Source organism: Amblyomma americanum, chromosome 6, assembly GCF_052857255.1.
Source record: "Amblyomma americanum isolate KBUSLIRL-KWMA chromosome 6, ASM5285725v1, whole genome shotgun sequence".
NCBI lineage: Eukaryota > Metazoa > Arthropoda > Arachnida > Ixodida > Ixodidae > Amblyomma > Amblyomma americanum.
The window spans coordinates 3263401-3289048 of record NC_135502.1 but is presented as its reverse complement, the minus strand read 5'-3'; the positions used below and the strand labels follow the sequence as shown (position 1 = coordinate 3289048).

Here is a 25648-nt window from a genome sequence, read left to right as displayed (position 1 = left end):
GCTTCAGACGGTGTGAAGTTTGATGAATGTACGGAAGAACAGCAAATTTCTTTCTATCTTTTTGTGAATGATCCTGAGATTCTCCCCTTTTGACCTTTTTAATTATCTTACTACAAGCAAGTACTAAGACATCATCTGGAAAGCCCGCAATTCTTAGCCTCTGAACCTGCTGATTAAAACTTGTGCTGATACCATGCACGCATGACTTGGCAAAGGCAGCACCTAGGCAAGAAACTGCAATGCCACATTTAACCACCTTCGAATGCGCCGAACGAAAACTGAGCAAAGGCTTTTCTGATCTCTGTAGGAAGGACCAGCACACGTGATCTGGCTTCGTTGCCAATCTTATATCTAAAAATTGTAACTCATTCCTTTGAGGTTTTTCACAGGTGAAAGTTAGGCCGTGTCCGCTTTCGTCAAAAATCTTTAACACCTTATCGACCTGCCTATTGAAGTCGTCGTGCTCCACAAAAACAAGATAATCATCCACATATCTGAAGATGCGTTTTGTATTGGCGCCCAAATTACTCTTAACAGCGTTATCTACATAACTGAGAAAGATGTTACTTAGTACAGGAGCCACTTTTGAACCAATGCACACCCCCTGTTCTTGAGTGTACAACCTCCCCTCCCATTCAACAAAGGTGGACTTAAGATAAAACGATAAAAGCTCCAAAAAGGCCCCCACAGAGATCCCGCATTTTGAAATGAAATCGCTTTCATCATTCTCATCTTCTATACACTTGCGAACATATCGTAGCAGATTATTGTGCGAAAGTGAATAAAATAAGTCCTGAACATCTATGCTGAACATACTGCGGATGCGGATGTGGATGATTATCTTGTTTATATATATATATATATATATATATATATATATATATATATATATATATATATATATATATATATATATATATATATATATATATATATATATATATATATATATATATATATATATATATATATATATATATATATATATATTGCACTGGGATCGTATTGAGGAGGAAGAAATGTGAGGTGCAAGCCGACACCCATACCCCACATTCTAGATGCAGCCAGGCATTTTGCAAGTTGTAGTAGTTGCATATCGGGCTAGCAGTCTGCGGTATGCCATATAATCAATAGGCTTCTTTGCAACTCATCACTCGTTTGCCGTCAGTGAAAACGTTCCAACACACATCAATAACAAGAATTTTTTTTTATTCTGTTATGTACAGATCACAGATTTTTTTTTCTGTGCCCTTTCGAAGCGTGGCCTTAAACAAGAACTGAACAACAGTGTCGGCCGGAAGACACAACTTTCGCGAACATGGCAAGGCACTCCTTCGTACTAATAATGAACAATGCTGACTTTAGCCGTGGTAGCCATGACCATAGCCGTGTCCGTAGCCGTGCCCTCCATATCCGCCGTATCCACCGTATCCGCCGTATCCTCCGTGGCCATATCCGTAGGATGGGTGCTGAATGTGCGTCGAGTAGGCGAAAGTGCGGCCAACAGGGTGGTACCCGTAGCCGCCGTAGCCTCCATAACCGCCGTAGCCACCATATCCTCCATAGCCTCCGTGACCGCCAAAACCACCGTATCCACCGTAGCCGCCATAACCTCCGTAACCCCCGTAGCCGCCATACAGTCCAGCCGATGCTACGGCAGCAAGGGTAGCCAGACAGACGAGCGTGATCTAGCAGAAAAATCAAAGTTCATTATGTACATTTCGAACATGCAAGACAGGTTCACTGAACGACATAATTATGCGGCAGGCGTTCGCAATTGCATGGATCCAGCGATAAGTGCTTAGTATCTTCGTTTGTAGATAACGTTTGTTGCTGCTGCGAAAAAGCCTAAGCTTTCCTTAACAAACCGAACGATTAATTTGGATTGTATTTTGAAGCGTAGCACACAGTCCTGTTATTTATTTCGTGTTGAAGGAAGAACAAGCGAAATCACATTATTCCGGCGCTCCTTGAAGTTAACACTTCACCTGAAGCTTCGCGCACTGTTCAGCGCCTCGTTTATACGCACGGCGAGAAGGTGCAGGAAAAAATGTATTCAGCCCCTGCTGGAGCCTCGTAAATGTAGCGCTGCCTGCAACGAGCCACACATTAGTAGATGTCCCAAACTGCAGAGATTTCTGGCGCTTCAGCCTGCTGCGATCTTTCTACACAACGTTAAATGGTGTTTGACCAGTTACCCTGGGAACAACCCGCATTTTTTTCATTCAGTTATATACACTTGCCCTGATAAGAGTGAGATTGTATACTTTCTCCTGTTGCGTTTGTTTTTCGACGCGTGCAGCCTATAAAACAAGCTGACAATTATATGAATCCTGTACTTCGGCTTGTTTAGGATCACGAGCCAACGCCTTCCATATCCTCTAAGGACAAATTTTCCGCAAGGCTCGCTGATTTGTGTGGCTAAAAAATGCCATGGTGGTTTAACGTTCAGCGTTTCAACAAGCTAGTGCTTTTGAGGACAGTTGATGTTTAAGCATTTTTCTGTTGCCTCCCTAGATTCGTTTTTTTACAAATAGTTTTAGAGCATTAGACATTCCATTGCTCTCTCGACTGAGCATATCAACGAACGTCTACGACAAGAGGCTGCTCTGCCCGTGCCCCGCAAGACTACTGACGATTAAACAAGGCAGCAGGCATAAAAAACCACCCACTCCGTTCAATGGGTCCAGCCTTCAACAATGTGAACCTTTTTGGTTTACCGTGTTATTAAATTGCTGCATGACACATTAAAAAGTGAACACCAAAAATAACCTCACGAATACTCCGGCAGGAGTGGTAAGCTTCAACAAAAGGCTCCCCCACTTTCTATAATGATAGAGTTTTCTTCATTTCTGCTTTCAGTTCTACTTTTCGGAGCACGCAAACAAAATGATACTCAGTACTGGACATGTGCACTTACTTTCTATGTTTTGTTATTTTTATCCTTATTACTGACTTCATATAATCAGATACTTCGGAAAAATTTTGACCAAATATGAGGGATGCGTTACTGTAAGCGGTCGGAGACGAAGAGAGAACAGTGTTTACTTGCAGTGGGCGTAGTCAGGCGGGTGATGATGGGTCAGCAGCACTGCCAATAACGCGACCGTCACATTTAGTTTGTGTAAAAGTTGCACGTTAGTTACGCTCCTGTCCCATAAGAACCGCTCTCACCTTCAGCTGATTCGAAATTCTATGCAGAAATGTTGCCACCTACTTTATGCAATAAAAGCAGATGCTATGAAGCCCTTTCTCTAAATTTCTGCTGATTCCCGTAAGTTGTCTTAAATGTGAACCCAGCAGAACTCGCTCTAACAAAAAAAAAAATAAACGGAAGTTTGTTTTACGCTTTTCTTGCGTCGCAATTTTTTTTTTTCCAAGGGAGCTGTTCTGACTGTCTGTTTTCCATGCGCCTTACCTCGGCAAGTGAAGCTGCGTCCCTACTAAAAGTTTCTATTTTCGCGAAGGCGGGCAAGCAGGTTGTAGAGCCTTAACTATCAATGGGATACCGTTCCCGTGAACAATGCACCGCCCTCTGTCCGTTCTGATACGGCGAACGACCGACTGCTGCAACTCAGTCGGCTCTATAGTGCTGCAAACTCAACTCACCATCGCCTTCATGTTTCCTGTGCGGCGCGGTCGGTGTGGCACGAAGGCTCGCTGTGTGTGTCTGGCCGCGGAGAGCTCAGATCGTTCTGCACGCCATGTCGGCGTGGCCCGCTCTTTTTAAGGCATGCGCCACCACGCCGCAAACTTCGTGCGGCGGAATGCGTAAACAAAGCACGCGAGTGAGAGAAAGCGGGTCACAACGAAACTCGCGTGAGTCAGGAAAGGGTCCGTCGCGGAAACAATGGCACGAAGGAGCAGCGGGGGCATTCCGCTCCTCCTCATCCACCGGACCACACCTATGCCCAGTTGGTCACTTTGAGGCTTTTCATTTTTTTTCCGGCCCCATTGGCGCTTTGAGCGGCTTTCGGACAACAAGAATCGCAGGAGGAGGGGTGAGGGCTGACCCTCACGTGCCGATCAAGCTTCAGACAAACCGGCTGCCAGGGGCACCCTTGCTCCAGCTTTCACTGTTTCTTATTTTTGTTCCGCATTTGCGTCGTTCACATCTGGCTGGAGAAATGTTGTTGAGCGGGCCGCTGCCGTTCGTTTTTTTTCCAAGCGTGCGCTAAACAGTTCGCGACTGTTTTAACGATTATCACGCAACCCCAGCGCAATGGTTTTTCATGAAATATGCGCCTATCCTCACTTCAATGCCAGGTGGTATGGCGGCGACGCTGAGGATTAATATAGTTAATTACTACACTACGCTTATAAGGTCAGACATAATTGTCATGGATTACGCATTTTTCCTTAGAGCAAGAATTATATGGTTGTTCACCGGTCGCTTACGATAACGCATGCAGTCTTCAAGCGAAATATGCGCAAGATATTGTGAACTGCGAAGCAATGTTGGGCCGTTTATTCGGGTGCTTGAACAAGTATGGCAAGTGACGTCTAAGATTCCCTCATTATGTGAACTGCCTGAAAGCATGCTGTCTGTGAAGCCCAAGGAGCATGTATTGCTGAACGATAATGATCTGATAATAAATTTTTTGCTGTCCCATAGATCATACTGGCAGATCAGTTTGCGTTAAGCGTATTTGCAGCTTAGATGCTGCGAATTTACAATGCAATGACGTAGTTTTAATTGTACCCTTAAATGCATTACTGCAAAATATTTTTTTTAAAATATGGGCTGATCCTCGGATACCGAATCCGAAGCACCATAACAAATGTAAATGTAGGCGAAAAAAAGAGAACAGATGACAAAATACGTGTCTTATAGCCCTACTTTATGTCAGTATTTTTCTTATTAACCAGGCTTTAAGTTTCGTTCTTAATCAAAATTTTAAGCATATTTTCTTGCGCCTTCAGAATGAAAATTAATCTTACGCATGAGGTTTTTGAAGCGAAAAGCTTCACTACGCTAGTCAACACCGCGCTTCGCGCGAGCCGGCGTATGTCGGAGCACGAGTGACGTCACGCACGGCGCAGGTGGCCGCCGCCGACTCCGTCGCCTGTTTCCATCCGTTTGTTTCTCTGTCTCTCGCTCCCTATTAACTACTGTGCATGCGCCACTAGTAGCACCGAGCCACAGGTGTTCCGCCGCTGCGCAGCGTCGCGCCTTTCCTCGAAATCCAAGTTTCAGTTTTCAGTTTTCTCTTTCCTCTTTCCTTCCCTCCTTTATCCGTTCCTTTACGACGCGGTTCGGGTGTCCACCATGATATGTGAGACGGTTACTTTGCAATTTCCTTTCCTCAAAAACCAAACAAAACAAGTGATCCGACGGCGTTCATAGAGTTCATTGACGTTGACAACTTTGCAATAATAATAATAATTGGTTTTGGGGGGGGGGGGAAGGAAATGGCGCAGTATCTGTCTCATATATCGTTGGACACCTGAACCGCGCCGTAAGGGAAGGGTAAAGGAGGGAGTGAAAGAAGAAAGGAAGAGAGAGGTGCCGTAGTGGAGGGCTCCGGAATAATTTCGACCACCTGGGGATCTTTAACGTGAACTGACATCGCACAGCACACGGGCGCCTTAGCGTTTTTCCTCCATAAAAACGCAGCCGCCGCAAAGACCGTTCATTTTCACGAAAAGAAAGGCGCACAACCGGCTCCGTGGGTCAATGGAGACCTCAATCACGCTTTCGCTTTGTATATCCAGGATTAGCTGGGTTAATCCACATTAACTTTTTACGGGGTCGTAGTGAACTGTGTGCAATTCTTTTGCCAAAAATACGTGTGCGCATATATGCATTATGAGCAATGCCCTTCAAAATTTCTCACGCCAGACCACGCGTGATCAGAGCCTTTGTTACGTCTTGCGATAGAACTTAATTAGCTCTTCTCCTGGTGGCTTTCTAGCTTTGGACACAGTGTATGGCTCCTAACGCACTACGGGCTCCAAGGGAGCTCCCCCTGAGGCTCCAGCAGGCTCCTTGGTTGTGCCAAGATAAGGTGATTCCGAAGAACACTGAATATTTTTGAACGCCTCACAGTGTGGCATGGCGTAACGATAAAAGCGTTGTGCCACTTTGCACAGTCAAGCGATAGGTTAACGTTTATTGCCTCCTGCAAACTGCGCAGACCGCTTGTTCCGCATTGCGCTACGCGTATTGGTGCAGGTCTTTGTAGCCTGAACGTTCGATGGGGACTGGAACAGGTTGGAATCTGCCTCTTCATTGCAACGACTGTGAACTAAACTCCTGCAGGCCCATTCTTGAGGAAATCGTTGTTTTAGGCAGAGGCCGTGATCGAGTGTCCAGTGAATTAAAAGAAGCTTTTTTGATCAGGAAAAAGGACCTGAGCGCCGTTAGCGATGCATCGTTCTTTTTGTACCCAACTGAAGAAGGCTTTTTAGAAAGGTTTTCCTGAGTACGAAATCGTGTACAGGTGCTTTTTCCCCTTGTAATCTGAAGTGTTCAGTGCACAAAGCCTTTGTAGAAGGATTTTATAGTCTCACGTGGTTTTTTGTATTTTTACGTTTTTAATGCAATTTAGTTCGATCATCCTGTCGGATCGTATTCAGTCAAGTTTCGTTGGCCTTATACACCACGTATCATGCTTTTTAATGTTCTTCCGCCGCTTTTATCGTTTTTAGCTAAGTCGTGTTTTTCTATGTTTGTGTCTTTTATCGCTTTTCTAACCCTTTTGCATTATTCTGACGTTTGCTGTAGTGGATATGTGGTGCGAAGGTGTGCCAATATATTACCTTTTTTTTTTTCAGTCAAGGAATCAGTTGTCAGTAGCGCGTGGTCCTGTCCACCTTTCTTGCGAATGTCTCTTGTTTTGTGCTTACGTTTGTACGCAGAACTTCGTAGTCATCCTTCGAATGGTAAACTGACACCCATGCTTCACGGAGCTACTACGGCATATATACGTGTAAGGCGGATACGAGCCTTTGTATTCAAAGAAGTCCCTCCGCGAGTGATTGCCGCGCCCGAGGAGCGAGCGAGGGGCGGTGCTTCGCTATTCGACGCTCGCGTGTTCCCGACGGCGTGGACTGCTGGCGTCCGGAAGGAGGCAGGCGGGCAGACACGCGAAGCGGGGCATGCACTGTATGAGCGCGGTTTCTAATGACGCCCTTTGTCGACAGTCTCGAACCAAGGTCGCCACTGCGCGCACCGATTTTCGAGGGTGGCTTAACAGATTCGGCGGCCACCATTGTGTGCGGTGCCCTGTGCTACAGCGCCGGCCGCTCCGAGTAGAGGCTGCCTCGGTTTCCTCCTCGCACTTATTTCTGTGTTTGCATCGCAGTCTTCGCGACTCCAAGTTCGAGCCTTGCGGCCGCTTCACTGAGCGCCAATTCGCACGCGATGTCCTGAACCGGACATCGTGGCTTTGCAGTTCTTTCTTGGACAAAAGGCTTTCTTGTAACACTCAACGAATGCTCAGTCACGAATGGTGCATTATGAATGGCACAGGTTTGTCGACAAATTGCTTCTTCTCCGCGCTGTCCAAAACTCGGTACATATTGCTGCGAGAAAAAAGAAGAGGGAGTGAGATATCTTGCATCTTATCCTTTGTTGAAAAAAGTGCCCATGCCTCCCACGCTTCGTTAACATTTGATGTTAGCTTATCCCATTCGTTGGCCGTGACACTGCACCTGTTATCACGTAGACGGTCATATTTCAGCCAAGGCGACATCATTTTGAAGTCACATGTTGTTGCAAAGTACCTTTTTGTTCTTCTTGGTGCTTTTTTGTTGCCTAAAAAAATCTCAGAGAACATTAAGTTTGTAACGGCAGACACTCTACAATTACAGCGGCCAAAAGGTATTACAATGGAAGCGTAAATCACGGCATCGTTTTACTTGGAACGCTACAGCACCAGAGCGTTGCCTGCAGTAAAGCTGTTTGAACACAGTGTATTCTGTTTTTCGGCATTAAGTTGTTCATGTGGTGCGTTTCTTGCTTTGTGCAACAAGCAATGGGTACAAATTAAAACCACCGAAAACGTTCGGGAACTTGTCAGGCTGCAATTCTCTCTGTAAGAACTATGGTGTCGAAGAAGCGTTTGCGATTTTTTTTTATAATCGCGGCGACTTTCCGTACTACTTCAGGTAACACGTCCAACAACGCACACAGAGGGAGAACAACGTGGACAGTAAGTACTGCTACCAAAAAATAATCAAATGTAGTCTTTGGCAACATGATTATGCTTAACCAAAGCCCCCGCGACGCAGCGAGAAGTACAAAAGAGTGCGATTTTTGCCATTATCATTATCATCATCATCATCATAATCATCATCATCATCAGCCTTACTACACCCACTGCAGGGCAAAGGCCTCTCCCATGTCTCTCCAATTAACCCTATCCTTTGCCAGATGCATCCACCCTTTGCCTGCAAACTTCTTAATCTCATCCGCCCACCTAACCTTCTGCCGCCCCCTGCTACGCTTACTTTCTCTTGGAATCCACTCCGTTACCCTTAAGGACCAGCGGTTATCTTGCCTTCACATTACATGCCCTGCCCAAGCCCATTTCTTTCTCTTGATTTCGACTAGGATGTCATTAACCCGTGTTTGTTCCCTCACCCGCTCTGCCCGCTTCAGATCTCTTAACGTTACACCTATCATTTTTCTTTCCATGTCTTGCTGCGTTGTCCTTAACTTAAGCTGAACTCTTTTCGTTAGCCTCCACGTTTTTAATGCAAAAAAGACGAACTGCGCAACAAGAACACGGACGAAAGGGAGGCAGACACACACTAACGCAGACTTACAACTTTACTAAAGGAAGGAATACAAGGCAAATATATATAGCGATCCCAACGCACTTCAAATCTGATCAATATGGCACGTGACAATCTGCCCAGGCGATAAACAGACCACACAAGAACCAACGCTTACAAGATAATCTTATACCGGGCCGGCCATTTCTATGAAAACAAAAAGCAAAGGAACGCTTAGCGACAGTGCACTCTTGAGAATTACGCGTTCTCCAAAGTAAGAAAATTCAAAACAAAACCACACCACTGTAGCCATCTGATACCACTGAAGCTCGAACCGCTTACAAGCGCAGGTGCTGACACCAAAACCAAGAGACGAAGCACACCCCCTTTTGAAAGCAAACAAAACGGGAAACAAGAACAACCACATCGGTTATCGTCAAAATCAAAAAAACAGTGAAAAAAGGCACCAGGTCAAAAGGGTAAAAACACCAAGAATCAGCTCAAAAAGCTACGTCACAAAAACAGTGAAAATAGGCACCAAGTCATTTAAAAAACAAAAAGATGAAAGACGGGACAACAGTTTAAGACAACAACGGTTTTAAAAAAGGGGGAGGGGTGAGTGAAATCCGAAGCGTAGGAAAACATCTCAAACCATGACAGAACCGAAACAAAACTGAGATCGCTAATCAAATGAACAACGAAAGCATCAAACGCAATCAGGAGGCACTGCTCAATCACCAGGGCACAAACAGGCCACTAGGCTACACATGCCCCCGCAAAAACGAAAATTCTTTGGATGATAAGGAAATGGAAGCCTTGCTAATACAGTTGTCCGTGGTGCCGATGTAAAAAGTTTCGACGACGAGACGCTCCCATTTGTCATTCAATCTGGCCAGAAATTCCGTCTTTTCGGACCATGGTACACAGTCCCGTTGCTTCATTTTTGTGCAGTCCGCACAATGCTTAGCCAAAAACCCTCCATCGTTGTTTGCCACGCTCAACCGGTGCTCCCTTGCTCTTTCATTAAAGCATCTGCCGGTTTGGCCTATGTAGACTTTTCCGCAACTAAGGGGAATGCGGTAAACAACGCCGGAAACGCAATCTTTGAACTTCCTTAGATGCTTGATTTTGCAAGGGGTCTTCTTAGTGTTCTTCATCATCACGCACACCTTGGACAGTCTGCATGGAGCCGAGAAGACAACGTTGACGCCTCCTTTTCTCGCCACTTTCTTGATGTTGTGCGAGAATTTGTGGATGTATGGAATGACATGGGCCTTCTTTTGCTCGGCGTCTACTTTGTCTTTGCGTTCTCTCTTAATTTTTTGAAGCACATTTTCACACACACTCGAAATGACGTGCGGAGGGTATCCAGCTGCTTGCAAACGCTGAAGCTGGTACTGGAAGCTCTCTTGGACTTTGTGGTCACAGGACTTTTTTAGGGCCGACTCAACACATAGGGAAATGATGCCTCGCTTGACCAACTTCGAATGGGCACTAGTGTAGGGAAGCAAAGCCTTTTTTGACCTGGGTTTGAAGGACCAGCACACACGCTGTTTGTCAAAGTGCAGATCTAAATCCAGGAACTGAAGATGACCGTCAAGCGGTAGCTCACTAATAAACCGGAGCCCGAAAGATTCAGATGAAAATGCCGAGAGGATCTTTGAGGCCAAATCCTGAAGATTGCCGTCCCCCGGTGGGGTCAGGAAGATTAGGTAGTCATCGACGTACCTGCACACGCGGGTGACAGCCATCCCTCGCAGCTTTTCTTGAAGACGTCGGTCAAAGGATGACAGAAAAATGTCGCTTAAGGCTGGAGCTATGCTCGAACCTATACAAATGCCTGCTTTTTGAATATGATAACTCTCATTGAAGTGGATGACGGAAGACTTTAGATAGAAATCTATAAGTTCCAAGAAGTTGCCAGTGTTGAGGCCAACTGAGTTCCGGAACTTCGTCTCTCCGTGAAGCTCCACGCATTCTCTGATGGCAGCGTGTTCTTGTTGCGCAGTTCGTCTTTTTTGCATTATGATCAACCAACTAGCCCGACAAGTCCTGTTGGTCCACGTTTCTGCCCCGTAGCTGAGTACCGGTAAGATTATGCTGTTGTACACTTTCCTCTTGAGGGAAATTGGTAAACTGCCACTCATGATCTGCGAGAATTTGCCATATGCGCTCCACCCCATTCTTATCCTTCTAGTTATCTCCCTCTCATGATCCGGATCAGCTGTCACTACCTGCCCTAAGTAGACGTATTCCGTCACAATTTCTAGGCTCTCGCTGCCAATTGTGAACTGTTGTTCCCTTGCTAGGCTGTTGGACATTACCTCGGTTTTCTGCATGTTAACTTTTAGACCCATCGATCTGCTCTGCCTGTCTAACTCATTGATCATGATTTGCAGTTCACCTCCTGAGTGACTCAGCAAGGCAATGTCATCAGCAAATCGCAGATTATTTAGGTATTCTCCATTTATTCTTATTCCCAACTGTTCCCAATTCAGGCCTCGAAATACCTCCTGTAAACATGCGGTGAATAGCATTGGCGAGATCGTGTCTCCTTGCCTGACGCCCTTCCTTATTGGAATTTTATTGCTGACTTTATGGAGAACTATAGTAGCTGTGCAGTTGCTATATATATCGTCCAGTATTTTTACATAAGGCTCTTCTACCCCCTGATTACGCAATGCCTGTATGACTGCTGAGGTTTCCACTGAGTCGAATGCTTTCTCGTAATCAATGAAAGCTATATATAGAGGTTGGTTATATTCTGCGCATTTCTCTATTACCTGATTGATAGTGTGAATATGATCTATTGTGGAATATCCTTTACGAAAGCCTGCCTGATCATTTGGTTGATTAAAGTCTAACGTTGCCCTGACTCTATTAGCGATTACCTTAGTAAATACTTTGTAGGCAACGGATAGTAAGCTGATCGGCCTGTAATTTTTCAAGTCCTTGGCGTCTCCCTTCTTATGAATTAAGATAATGTTTGCATTCTTCCAAGCTTCTGGTACAGTCGAGGTCATAAGGCATTGCGTATACAGGGTGGCTAGTTTTTCTAGCACGACGTCCCCTCCATCCTTCAACAGATCTGCTGTTACCTGATCCTCCCCAGCTGCTTTTCCCCTTTTCATTGCTTCTAAGGCTTTCTTTACTTCATCTTTCGTTACTGGCGGGATGACGCATTGCTGTGCACTGCTGTCTTTCTCATTAACGCTCTGATTACAATGGCTACTGTACAGGTCTGTGTAGAACTCTTCGGCTACGTTAACTATCTTATCCATTTTGCTAATGACATTGCCCTGCTTGTCTCTTAATGCATACATCTGGTTTTTACCTATGCCTAGTTTCCTCTTCACTGTTTTTAGGCTACCTCCGCTCTTTATAGCATGCTCGATTCTCTCCATATTAAACTTCCTTATGTCGGCTACCTTGCGCTTGTTTATTAACTTTGATAGCTCCGTTAGTTCTATTCTATCGGTAGGGTTAGATGCCCTCATGTTTTGGCGCTTCTTAATCAGATCTTTCGTCACCTGAGATAGCTTCCCGGTATCTTTTCGAACTGTCCTACCGCCTACTTCTACTGCGCACTCCGTAATTATTGATGTCAAATTATCGTGCATTGAATGAACATCAAGATCATCTTCCTCAGTTAAAGCCGAATATCTGTTTTGCAGCGTTATCCTAAACTCCTGTGCTTTCCCTCTTACGGCTAACTCGTTAATGGTCTTCTTCTTCGCTAGCTTCTTCCGTTCCCTCTTCAAGTCTAAGCTAATTCTAGACCTTACCATTCTGTGGTCGCTACAACGCACCTTTCCGAGGACGGCCACATCCTGAATGATGTCAGGTTTAGCGCATAGTATGAAGTCGATTTCATTTTTAATCTCACCATTGGGGCTCTTCCAGGTCCACTTCCTGTTTTCTCGTTTGCGGAAGAAGGTATTCATGATCCGTAAATTAATTCTATCCGCGAATTCGACTAATAACTCTCCCCTGCTATTTCTAGAGCCTATCTCATAGTCACCTACCGCGTGGTCGTCAGCCTGCTTCTTGCCCACCTTCGCATTGAAGTCGCCCATCAGTACAGTGTACTGCGATTTTACTTTATTCATTGCCGATTCTACGTCCTCATAGAAACTTTCAACGGTCTGGTCATCATAGCTGGATGTGGGTGCGTAGGCCTGCACCACTTTCAGCTTGTGCCGCCTATTCAGCCTAATTACTATAGCTGCTACCCTCTCGTTAATACTCTAGAGCTCCTCTACGTTGCCAGCTATATCCTTATTAATGAGGAATCCCACACCTAGTTCTCGTCTATCCTCTAACCCGCGATAGCACAGTATGTGTCCGTCCTTTAGTATACGCCTCACCTGTCCTCCTAACTTCGCTAAGACCTATCACATCCCATTTAATTCCCGCTAGTTCCTCAAACAGCACTGCTAGGCTAGCCTCACTAGCTAAAGTTCTAGCGTTAAACGTTGCCAGGTTCAGATTCCAATGGCGGCCTGTCCGGAGCCAGAGATTCTTAGCACCCTCCGCTGCGTCACAGGTCTGACCGCCGCCGTGGTCAGTTGCTCTGCAGCCTCTGGGGACTGAGGGCCGAGGGTTAATTGGTGTGATCATAGAAGGTTGAGGCCAAGTACTACGTACTACACCAGGGTGGCCAAATCCTGCTCTGGTGAGAGAGTGCGTTGTCGGTTCTGGTCACCGAGATCAGGCCGCACTCCAGGCCTGGTTATGCAATTCCATCGACACGCGGATTTTTTTTGTAAACCCGGTGGAGAATTGCGCGGCACCAGGATTTGAACCACGGTCCTCTTGTACGCGAGGCGGATGTTCTACCTCTACGCCATCGCTGCATATTTTTTGCCATTATATCTTTGTCTTAAGGACCTTCTGCGTCAATTCATCGCTGAATAAAAGCACACACGACAAAGTTTAATGAGCAGAAAAAAAACTAAAAAAAAAGGTCCTAACCCGCACCCCCTAGAACGACAGTGGCGTCAATGAGAAACAACAGGCTCGGGGAGCATCGCTTGGTAACCTATGTCAGCGGACATCAATGGGAATTAATAGGTTGCATTGTGCGGAACGCGTGCATGTATTCGCAGTGTGTAAGTTGAATCCATGCAGTGCCGCTATTCGTTTACCCTTTTTTTTCTGTGTCAATATATTACGTTTTTCTTTCAGGTGCGTTTTAATAATTGTTTGCAGTCCAGTGCGTTTAATATAGTTTACTTTAGTACTTTTCCACTTTGTTCCATCTTTTGTCTGCAAAATATTGTAACTACTCCTCTCACACAATGTTCCAAGTGTAGTACCTGTGATGTATTCGTGTAAATAAATGACTGAATAAATAAATAAATAAATACTTCCATTTTTGAGCGTTCTTCGGGGAGTCACTTCGCGCCGTGGCTATACGTTAAAACTAAATTCTACTGACACCAGTTACAGCGCAAGCTACGCCGTGCTAGTTTTTGAAGCATATGCATGCAAGCTGTTTGCTTATAAATGCATTAAACTCCGGGTTACGATCGCTAAACTTAGCATAGATACAGCGTTATTCGACTTTGCAGAGCTTGAGTTGAGGAAAATGAAAAAAATGGATGAAATTATTGGTCAAACACATTACAGACAAAATCACTATTGTAAGGCAAATCTCATTTAAACTTGAAGAAAAGTTTGCAGTACCGCTGCCGCTGATTTATTCCCGCTGCAACAGTTAATGAAAATAACTAGACTGTAAAGCTTTTTGTTTCGAAAGGATAAGCTGCACTTACACAAACTCGTAAATAATTCTACAAAACGCTACCAGAGGAAGATTACACACTGCGAATAACTTACAGGAGCGTTGAAAAAGGATTCGGATTTAAGGCAAGGAGTTGTGACAGGAAGAGAGCTCGTAAATCTATTTCCAAAATGGCCAGCCGTACTCTCTTAGTAGGGTGAACAGATCATAGTCGTCATGCACTTTTAAAAAATTACCCGTTTTTTTCTCTATTTTCTCAGGCGTTGAAGCTTAGATTGCGACGAGAGGTAGCATACGCAAGCACAAATATACATGAAAATGCTCCAAACGATTCCTGCCTAGAAAACGCTGCATGGGCAAACATTTTTATGGCCGTAATACTTATCTGAATAGAACGTTACTCAGACAGCTCTTTTCATTTTCAGTTTGTTCAGTTCTTGGCCTCTGTGCGCGAAAGTTTTTTTCTCAGAAGTTCTCAAGCACGCAAGTTGTCTAAATAACTTTTCCAGGCTTTCCTGAATCATTTTATTGTTGCTTTTTTGTATATTTATTCATTTCTTGCTGTGGAATCAGTAACCTTATCATTTTTATGGATCGTTAAGCAGACATGTTGAACGAGCGCAAAATTTATATTTTTAGCTGTGCCCGTTGCCAAGGACACATTCCAGAACACAACCGATAACGACAGCCAGCCGCAATTAAAAAAATAAATAAAGCAAGGCAGCAGTTATGCAGTTTCGTAATCGGCATATTTGCGAGCTCTCTCCAAGTATATTACTTGTCTAGACATGTACAAAGCTTAGAGTTGTTATCCTTGTCTTGCGTGCGTGAGGTTTAAAGGAAAAGGCGACTCGAAAAGTGAGACTAATCTTGGTTGCTAAGCGGTACAGGCGCCAAAAAATAAAAAAAGAACAAATCGCTGCCTAAGCGCGCACTTTGTTAGCATCGTAATTAAAGCAATCGGTCTCTTTCCTTAATCTGGTAACGTTAGCGCGGCTTGTGGGAGTGTTGACAAGGCGGCTTATGTGATGCAGTAAGCAGATTCTTTAGGCACTATGGAAGAAGCGAACACCAACAAGACAAAACACGAGTAAGTTATAAAAGCGTCTTATACGCTTTCCAAAGTTGCAGCACCGCTGGTTCTCGTTAGCATAAGCCATACATTCTCAGAAGCACGTGAAATGCACTGCTGCTTTACCAGCAACGTTCAAGTCTAAGCTTTTCGCGTCGCGTTGCTGCTCCTATCGTATTGTTATTAATTTTCATACTTCAGTCTGCCGATACTTTTATGCCATTTTTTTTTCAGATACGCTACCTTTAGTAGCCGCTGTGGTGGTGTTAACGAGAGAACTGTCACTTTTACCGAACTGACTCGGGCGATGTGAAGCGTGAGGCACTTAAGGTGCCATGCGCGTCTGCTTTGCGTTTTTTTGGTATTGGAAGTAGACGCGTTGTAGATTGCAGGAAACTCTATCGTGTTTTTTTAAACTATAGTTTTAACTATGGCCAGTTCAGGCCTGACTATCACGTTTATTTCACAGCGGTATGAATGCATTGAGTAAACCGCTGCCTTGGTGAGATTTAAAGCAGTGCAAGTGATGGCGTGCGGTGTGATATTCGACAAGGGATAATAATCTGAGAACGATGCATTGATCATGTTTAATAGCCTGCGGGCCTAGTGATCTTGCACAACTGCTGACAGTTATTTTTGATTTCGAGAAGAAAAGCTTCATTTTGTTATCATGCTACACGCTCACAGTGATATCGTAACGTACCTTTTAAATACCTGATATATATATATATATATATATATATATATATATATATATATATATATATATATATATATATATATATATATATATATATATATATATATATATATATATATATATATATATATAGGGCTGGGGAGAGAGGCAGGTTGCGAATGCACAATAATAAATCTACGAAGCGGTACACCTCGGGCAATATGACTTGCATGCACTCACGAAGCAGTGCAAGCAGCGCGAGCAGCACGAGCAGAGCTAATGTGTGCATCCAACCATATGTCTTCAGACTCAACCAGATCTGCATCCAACCTGTCTGTTATTAAGACACTCACTGCGAAGCTCGCCGTTCAGCAAAGCTCTCCTTTGCTCATACTGCGGTCTCAGGCAGAACTCGTTACTAGGGCGCCATATTCAGGGCATAAAACATTCACGACGGTAAAGTTCACATAGCCCGCAGTTCCCGCGAGGCGCAACGTCGTCGCCTACACACATTGAGTCGAGCTTGGTGTGCTGATGTCGAAACTTATGGCAGTGACCACACACCAACGATGGTGTCGATCTTGGTGTCTTCTGAATGGTTCGGTAATCCGGCGACACGTTGCAGAACAGTCTGGACGACTTCTTCGACACTCTATGCACACTTTATTACACCGGTCAAGCAAAATAACAATTTCACTAGGCCAGAGGGGTAAGGGCGCCTGCCACGAAGTACTGATTCGCTCCTCAAACTCTCGCCTAAGCCAAGTCCCTATCGGATTTGCGCGAGTCCGTCTGCGTCTCTTCTCCTGGGTCCTTCTTGCCTGGCCCGATCTGACCTCCGGCCTCTGCCGGTCTACGTCGATCTCTCCTCCGGTCTCTGCCCGATATCCAGCCTCTTTCGATCTCCCCTTTTTCGTGCCAAAAAGCCGCCCTTAAATGTATTTGCCACAGATTCTGGGGACCTTTTATAGTAGCCAATAGGAAATGTGCTTGTCAGATCCAATCTGAGGAATATTGTTCAAACAGAAGAAGCCTATGGCCCGCCGGTGCTTGCGGAGTTGTTGACTCGCAAGCACAGCGTGAATTCCGTAAAGACATTGCGCATTTCCGTTGGCATTTACGGCCCGGCTACACAAGTACACGCAAACGACAGCGAAAAGACAGGCAAGGCGAACACACAGTGCAAACCGCACGCACTGCCCCAGTCGCGCTGCCATCCTTCGCTGCTCGTCTCTGGGACATTCGGTGCGTACCGTGGTGTGCCGCTAAAAGCATTAAATTTACACGCACTCCCTCGGAACCCCACGGGTCCGCTCTTCGGCTGCGTCTTGAGGTTCGAACGAGACCTTGAAAAGCCTCGCCTTTCGCAGTCGCTCACGGTGCAGTAGGCTAACCGCCCTTTTCGCATGGATAGCATCATCATCATCAGCCTGATGGCAAAGTCCTCCCCCATGCCTCTCCAATTAACCCTGTCCTTTGCCAGCTGCGGCCATTTTATCTCCGCAAACTTCTCAGTCTCACCTGTTCACCTAAGTTTCTGCCGCCCCCTGCTGCGCTTGCCTTCTCTTGGAATCCGCGCCGTCATCGTTAACGACCAGCGGTTATCTTGCCTTCGCATTGTATGCCCTGCCCAAGCCCATTTTTTCCTCCTGATTTCGACTAGGTTTTTATTAGCCCGCGTTTGTTCTCTGACCCATTCTGTTCACTTCTGGTCTCTTAATGTTACACCTATCATTTTTCTTTCCATAGCTTGCTGCGCTGTCCCTAACTTGAGCTGAACCCGCTTCGTTAGCCTCCACGTTTCTGCCCAGTAGGTGAGTGCTGGTAAGATACAGCTGTTGCATACTTTCCTCTTGAAAGATATTGGTACACTGCCATTCATGATCTGAGAGAACCTGCTATATTCACCCCACCTCATTCTTATTCTTATAGTTATTTCCCTCTCATGATCCGGATCGGCGAGTAATACCTGCCCCAAGTAGACGATATCTCTTGCCACCTCCAACACCTCGCTACCAATTGTGAACTGCTGTTCCCTTGCGCGACTAGAACATTACTTTTGTTTTCTGTATTTTAATTTCTAGACCCGTCGTTATGGTCTGCCTGTCTAACTCACTGATCAGGCTTTGCAGTCCATCTCCCGAGGGACTTAGCATGCACTCGCTTGTACTTTGCCACATTTGTTTTAAAACAAACCCAACCAAGTGGTGGCCGCTCGAGGAATCCCGACAAAAAGCGTGAAATAAAACCGGGGAGGGCCAAGCTGCGGCTGCTGACTGCCCGATGGGCCCCTTGAGTGCCAGCCCGCAATCTTAACTGGCGCTCTAACCTGCAGTTACAGTTACAGGAATCAGCGACGAGAAATATATCCAGCTTGATGAAACACATCGGTGCTTCTTACAGAGTGACAGGAATCAGTGCTATACACTTTCAAGACATCAAACTTTGAAAATATCCAAACGCTTGCGTGCGCACTCGCCTCAAGGTGAGGGTGGTAAACTCGCCTAAAGAAGGGCGCTTAAGGAACACACTCCTATGCCGCATTTCGCCTAGCAGAAAGAGTGAGAATTTAGGTTTGACGTGAGCCCACAGCCCGTCCTCATGAGATAGCCGCTCCCTGGCTCATCGGTCCATGCAAGCAGAGATTGAACATTTTAGAGTGTTCCAAACCCTTGGCTAACATGTTTGCAATCGCTGAAGCTGAGACAAAGGTATTCTCATAGGGAAACAGGTACATGCGGAAGACTCCAAGGGAGTCTACCTCGCAGAAGGTCACTGAAACGTCTTTTCCTCCAAAAGCCATCTCTAAAAGCATTATCATGTGAGACTAGGCTGTTTAGCGAAGCCACGTTGCGAACTCCCTGCGCTTACGCTAAAGGCTTAGCCGTACCGAAGCGGCATGTGTGAACTCGTATTTTAGCTTAATGGTTATTCAAAGCTCTGGCAGCATCCACTGCTCAGAAAAGCTGGAACGAAAGCAATAAAACAAATAGTTTAGCCTTCTGCTATGCACAGCAACAGTGAAAAAAAAAATCTCTTTGCTCAATGTTTTATGACATTGAGACGGGAACATACCGGGAGAAGTCTTCCTGCACGGGAGGCGAATGAGGTTTTCCCTGGAGACTTTGGTCGCAGTATTAAGTTCTTTCTCTCTATTATGGCATTGAGTGAAACGAATTATTTCTATTGTGCTTCATTGACGGTCAGGAATGTATTATAAGAAATTGTGCGAAGCGGCAGCCGCCATGTTCGACCGGCTGGTTGAGCAGCGCCTTTGCGCATAGCTGCGTGCCCCGCTTGGACCGCCCGCCGGCAAAACGGAGTCGGTCCGCTCCCGTGCTTCCGGCTGACGGTTTCACGCATGCGCCGTCCCAATTCCGCTCACCCGCCGAGCGGAGCGCACGCGCAACGACACTCTGCTCAAACTATTTAATAGTAAAAACCATGCCTAAAGGTAAAGATGTTCCTGACATAACAACGAATGCCAACTTTTTGTCTGGACGTGTTTCATGCTTGACACAACTTTCAATAGCTTTTCGTAGAGATGAAGCCTTGATAGTGATTTTGTTTGAAAGTGGCTCTTAAATTTACATTGATTCTCTGTAACTATGGCAGAGTTAAAGCATTTAAATGCCCATTTGTGTAGAGTCTGCGTCACGTAGCCATAAGTCGCTTTGGGACGTTAAGCCTGATAAACCAAACCAAGTCAAATTAGAAAGAAGTCCGTGGCTTGCGGCCAAATTTCTTGTGCCCACCTTGCTGGCAGGTTCATGTAGATCTGCTTCCACGCGAAGCGTAGCCTTTAAAAGCCATACATTATGACAAGGTGCCGACTTTTATGCAGGGCAGGAGACTGCTCGAACGCTCTACGCAAGAATGACTCACACTGTACATGCTCTCATCGATGTCATTTTTAGTGGCAGCCTGACACGCCATTGTGCAGCGCGCCGCCAAAGCGGCACTGCTCGCGTGAGTGCACCCTGGATGAAGGGACAATGAACTTGCCTCTCTCACTTGGTATGTAAGTTATCTCAATGACGTCAGCTCTGGAACGCCTCAGAAAATTGTCGGGAGCATCGTTCTCGCTAATTTCGTCGAAACGATTTCTTGCGAAAACACACGGAAGAGAAATGTTGCCGCACTGAGTGCAAATTTCATTGCCCTGTAGCCAGTGACGCCGCTCTGTGCAAAGAGCTTTATTCAAAGTGCAGTACGAGGGCGCGGTAATGAACGCATTGTCCTCCCCAGTGAAAAATGCGACTGCGCCCTCCTTAAGGTACTCGTGCCCATCCGATATTGCCTATTGGGTTTTCACCGAGTGAGACCTTAATTCTGCGCTAATTGATACCTCCGACGGAAAGGGGTGTAGAGCAAACGCGAAACTGGTGACTGCCCAAAATGGGATGTGTCTCGCCATCACTTCAAGTGCAAGTTCGGAAGTTCCCACTAAATTTTATCCTAATTGGCTTCCCTAGCGGAGCGACGTGGGCTAATGTTCCTTCTTAACGACTCACGACGTCGAGCTGAGTTGCAATCGCGGATTGCAGTGCTCATGCTAACAACGGTCAATAGGCGCGTGCCTCTCCAGAAATCTGGAGATGCCTTGATATGGCGCTATTTCTGCTTGCTCTTATTTCAGGCAAATGTCGAGCGGCGGCAGTGCGCTGTCAAAGGTTTCAAGGAGTTTAATGTCGACCATCAGTGACACTTTCGGCGTTAAACACGGTCATAATTGTAAGACTGCTGTGCTTATGGTTTCTCTGCCAGTCATTTCTCACACTCTTGTTTTTCACAAACTCGGACGAAAGGAGCGCACAGATGCTGACTTAGCGATACAGAGTTCTCAGATAGTGCACTAGAATTACAAAAGTTACGTAATGCCAGGCGGCACGCTGTCGCGATAAAAAGCTCATTTTTGGTAGGAATTGAAATTTATTTCTCTCCAGGGGAAATCTTAAGGTTTTGTTTCTGATAAGAGCTTGTAATCGTATTAAGGGCATCAATCGTTGAGGCAATATATGCCTACCCGGTATCGCGGTAACTGAATGAAATCCCGGCCGCGGCAGTCGAATTTTGATGCAGGCGAAATTCTGGAGCCCTGAGTAGTGCGCGATTCCAGTGCAAGTTAAAGAACCCCAGGGGGTCGAAATTTTTAAAACCCTTCACTACGGCGTCCCTTGTAGCCTGAGTCGCTTTGGGACGTTGAACCCCCATAAACTAAACCAAATAAAGTGCATGGCGTATCCATGTATTTTTTATTGCCCAACGTACATATTCGGTCACACATAAACACCGCGAAAGATGCTTCAAGTGGTATTCATTCTGTAACAACACTTATTTGCCTGAAAGAAGTTTAAGTTGTTGATGAAAAGTGTCCAGAAAGCATACTAAATGCAGAGAATACGCAGTAAAAATACAGAAACGGGGGCATAAGAATAAATGTATAAAATTTTAGTATTAAGCGTTAGAAAGAAAAAGCAGATATATGACGCTGGGTATACCCACTTGTACGGAATTAACTCATCAATTCATAGCTTCACAAAGGAAATTGTCATTTTTTTGCTGGAATACATGTGAATTCATCAAACAGCACTAGCGAGGAACACCAGCAACACTGCAAGGTTGGTTAAGGTAGGTTTATTTAAGCTCAAAGTGTAAAGAATACCTTCATGCATTCATCTCACACAGAGAAAAACAGTTTGCGTCATGAGAATAGGTGAGGTCTCGGATATAAAAGCGGAATTATAAATCTAGCTAATATTACTGTTGCATTTACCTCAAGAGAACCTTTCAGATTTTCTTTTTGTGAGCTCGCGGTTACTGGTTTCTGCAGGTTTAGTGGAAGGGCTGTTAAGGTGAAGGAAAGTAAACAGAGAAAGGTGACACAATGGTTACCACACAAGAATTGAAAAGAAAATCGCCTGCCGTTCAGGCAACGCACTTCAGAAGCCAGAACCGGGTAGGTGGCGTCTACGCACTTGGCGCTTCAGCCCATATAGAAAGAGCTCCTAGGCTTTCCAACAGCTCTGTGGCTGTAACTGGACGGAACGCGTGCGTCGGTCCACGCCGGAGTGCGCAGACAATCAGAACAACGGCCACACAAGTGAAGCCTGCCACCTGCGCTTCGGCTGCTAAGATGCATTTACTGATTCTATCACTGCGACACGAACAGGATTGGTCGTAAGTTCAAAGGCCACAGGGTCTGCTTCTGCGCAGTACAGTCTGGCTGTTCGACAGCCCGGAATCTCACTACACGATAAGAGAAAAATCATACTCACTTCCTATAGCCTTGATAGCTTCATTGGCATTGTAGGTGTCAATATACAGGGTGTGTCACCTGAGATTTTGCGTAATTTTTTAAAAATAGGCTTTTTAAGTTAGGAGGGCGTTTTTTCGGCAGAGCATTGTCAGCGGTTTAGTACATCGTAATAGGGCTAAGACGGGCTAACTAGCAGGCTGTTTAACGTATATTGAATAGTTTGCTTTTTAACCATTACGGTTAAGCTCCTTAATTATTGACAGGCGTGTAGCCCACCGTAAGTAATACCCATATCATTTTCTAGAATTTCGAAAATGCGGTTACCCTCGGCGCTGTGTCCTGACAAATTTCGGCTACATCGCGCCAAAATACATGCGCTTTCGAGAAACTTGGAGGCAAAGCAAACCTCTCTAGTGCGCCTAACTTGACGAAATAGCCAAAATTTGTTTGGCCACAGTGCCGAGGGTAACCGCATTTTCGAAATTCTAAAAAACTGATGTGGGCATCACTTAATTTTTATTTAGTTGTTTATTTACCATATACCGCAGCCCCGGTGGGGCTATTGCAGGAGTGGGCAGAAAAAAGAAACAGAGGGATAACATATTCAACAGCCAGCATTAAAACAGAGAATAACTCAACAGACTAATTATAGATTTCTAACAATATTGAAAAACAAGTTAGATTCCAGCGACCGTACATCATCGGGTAAAGAATTCCATCGTTCGACAACATATGAAAAAAAAAAACTAAATCTGAACACATCTGTGCGTGCGTGAATAGTTGATACATTCGATGGGTGGTAGCTCGTCGTAAATGAACGTTTTGAAACTTGCAAATACAAAGGCAATGAAGCAAAGCATATTGAATGAACAATACCGTGAAATTTTTTTCAACACTCATTGTCGTGGCGAGTACAAAGGAGTACACAGACCTATGGGAGGAATAGTCGATGGTGGTGAAATATTTCTGTCATACCGTCGACAAATAAACCGTACTGCTTTCCTTTGGATGGATTCCAGCTTACTGATATTGGTCTGTTTATGAGGGTTCTGCCTACACGCCTTTCAGTAATTAAGGAACCTAACATTAATGCTTAAAAAGTTAACTATTCAATATTAGTTAACCAGCCTGGTAGTTAGAACGTCTTAGCAGTATTCCGATGTATAACATCAGTGAAAATGCTATGCCGAAAAAGCGTTCTAACTCAATAAGCCTATTTTTAAACACTGTGTAAAATTTAAGGTGTAACGCCCAGTATAGAGCCGAAAACAGTTGTGCTGCCTGGGAACTTTTGAGCAACTCTATACACCCTTCGTCAAAATTTTACGGGACACGCCAGTCGGTGTGCATATAGCCTTCGTGCACAGCCGGAAACTGGCTAGCAGCAGCCCGTCGCATTTTCTTACTGGAGTCCAGGCTGCACACTTGGATTTCGGGTGCCGCACAATGACGGGCGAGTTTCATCTTTCTCATGACTGGCGTGGCCGTAAACGTTTGGCGCCGCGTGCACCATTCTGCCCATGGCGACTTCGGTCACAGGTAAAAGCCTAGTCCACGCCCGGGTTACAGGGAACGAAGTGCACTCGTGTCTTTTCCATGCCGGCGTCGTTTCAGTGCATTAGCGTCGGCGATACGGGGAGGGCGGATTGCTGGCGAACCCGTAGCTCCCTTATTTACGCGGTAGGGAGATCCTCCGCCAACGGTGGACTCGCGTTTGTACTTGGTGTGTGTGTCCTTTCTCCCAGCAAAAGCAGGCATCTATCTGCCAGAGGCGTTTAGTATTGCTTTTGGGAAACCTCGCCTTCGAGGTATTCGCTGATACTTTTTTAAGCGGTTCATGGCAATCTCCCTTTCAATAGTCCTTGAATTCAGTGAACACTTTTTACACAGTTTTTAAAAACCCACTGTTCACTCCCGCGTGCTACTACACACTTCCATCGTCTTCCCAAGAGCTTAATATTGTTCATTGCTGCTTGTGTGTCTCTTGGTGGCCCCTATTCATTAATAAATGAGTAGCTGGCGCATTTAATTTAGATTTGTTCACAAATTTTTTAACAAGCGCGAATATTCTGCAGCTTCTTGGAGTCAACGCAAAAATCCGACGTGACACATGAACAGCTAGGGCTGCAGCAAAATTCATCAGTGCTACATCACCTGGCATTGTGCTTATGTAATGTGAGTGTAATATTTAGTTATTTATTTAGCTATTTATTTATGCAACTATCTTTACCCAAACTCTAAAGAATTGTCTCTAGGGAATAACGAAGAAGAAGCGCTGATGCATGTGCGAATTTTTACCTGCTGGTTTTGTTGGGGAACTCCTCATTCTTCAGCTGGGCTGAAAAAGTGATAAATGTCATGTCCATTTTTTAGATCTTACATAAAACATTTGAATAAGCTTTTAATCAAATCAGCATTGATTTTTGTATGAATCTCGGTTGGAAGCGCAGCGGCAGCTTCGTCGCGGAAGGTATAAAAGAAACTTTTATTTCAAACTGTGCCTTAATATTTCGAAAATAAGAGTTCGTACTTTTGTTTCACTTTTAGCCGTTATGAGTATCACTCAGGCAGTCTGCATTGAACGGGCTCTGTTTCTTTTGAGCGTGTAAAAATATGTGTAAACAATGAACAACGTCCGTCATCCGAAAGTTCAAGAAAAATGCCTTTTTCAGGCTTAGCGCACAAATGATGCTGCTAGAAGCTCAGTAATTCCGTGCTTCTCCATCATCGTAATTTCGTTACGGCCTTTTATCGCACGCCCCGCCCGCTCGCTCGCTCGATTATTCTGCGTCTTCAAAACTTCGGCCGTCCGCTTAATGAGATTGTATTTTTACACGAACGCTCTAAGGCGAACACATTAACTTCCTTTGAGAAAACAGTTTGTAACGAGATTACCAGCGTGCTCAGTCGTGCTGTGGGCCGTCAACATGCAAAGTAGCACAGCCATCTGAAGGCATTAAAATGAAGAATACTCCAAAATATTGCCGACATATGGCCAGCTTAGCCATGGAAAAAATCTAACAGTTACTCTGAAATCGAACCTTGCGAGACATTCATAACAGAGGCCGTCAGACAACGAAACCAAGGATCATAGCGGATGTTTTTTTTAATTTGTGGTGTTGGCAATTGGGAAATTAATAGGGTAAATATTTAAAGAAATTTCATAATAAA

At 45.1% G+C, this 25648-nt stretch overlaps 1 protein-coding gene across 1 annotated transcript; it reads right to left on the bottom strand.

Moving 5' to 3' along the window:
• Positions 1-1188: 1188 nt before the first annotated feature.
• Positions 1189-3706, bottom strand: LOC144094523 (uncharacterized). The gene is made up of 2 exons (XM_077628438.1): positions 3610-3706; positions 1189-1688 (listed from the first exon to the last, which is right to left on the bottom strand). The coding sequence occupies exons 1-2, from the start codon at positions 3619-3621 to the stop codon at positions 1362-1364; spliced, it is 339 nt and encodes a 112-aa protein (XP_077484564.1). The 5' UTR covers positions 3622-3706; the 3' UTR covers positions 1189-1361.
• Between the last annotated feature and the right edge of the window lie 21942 nt (positions 3707-25648).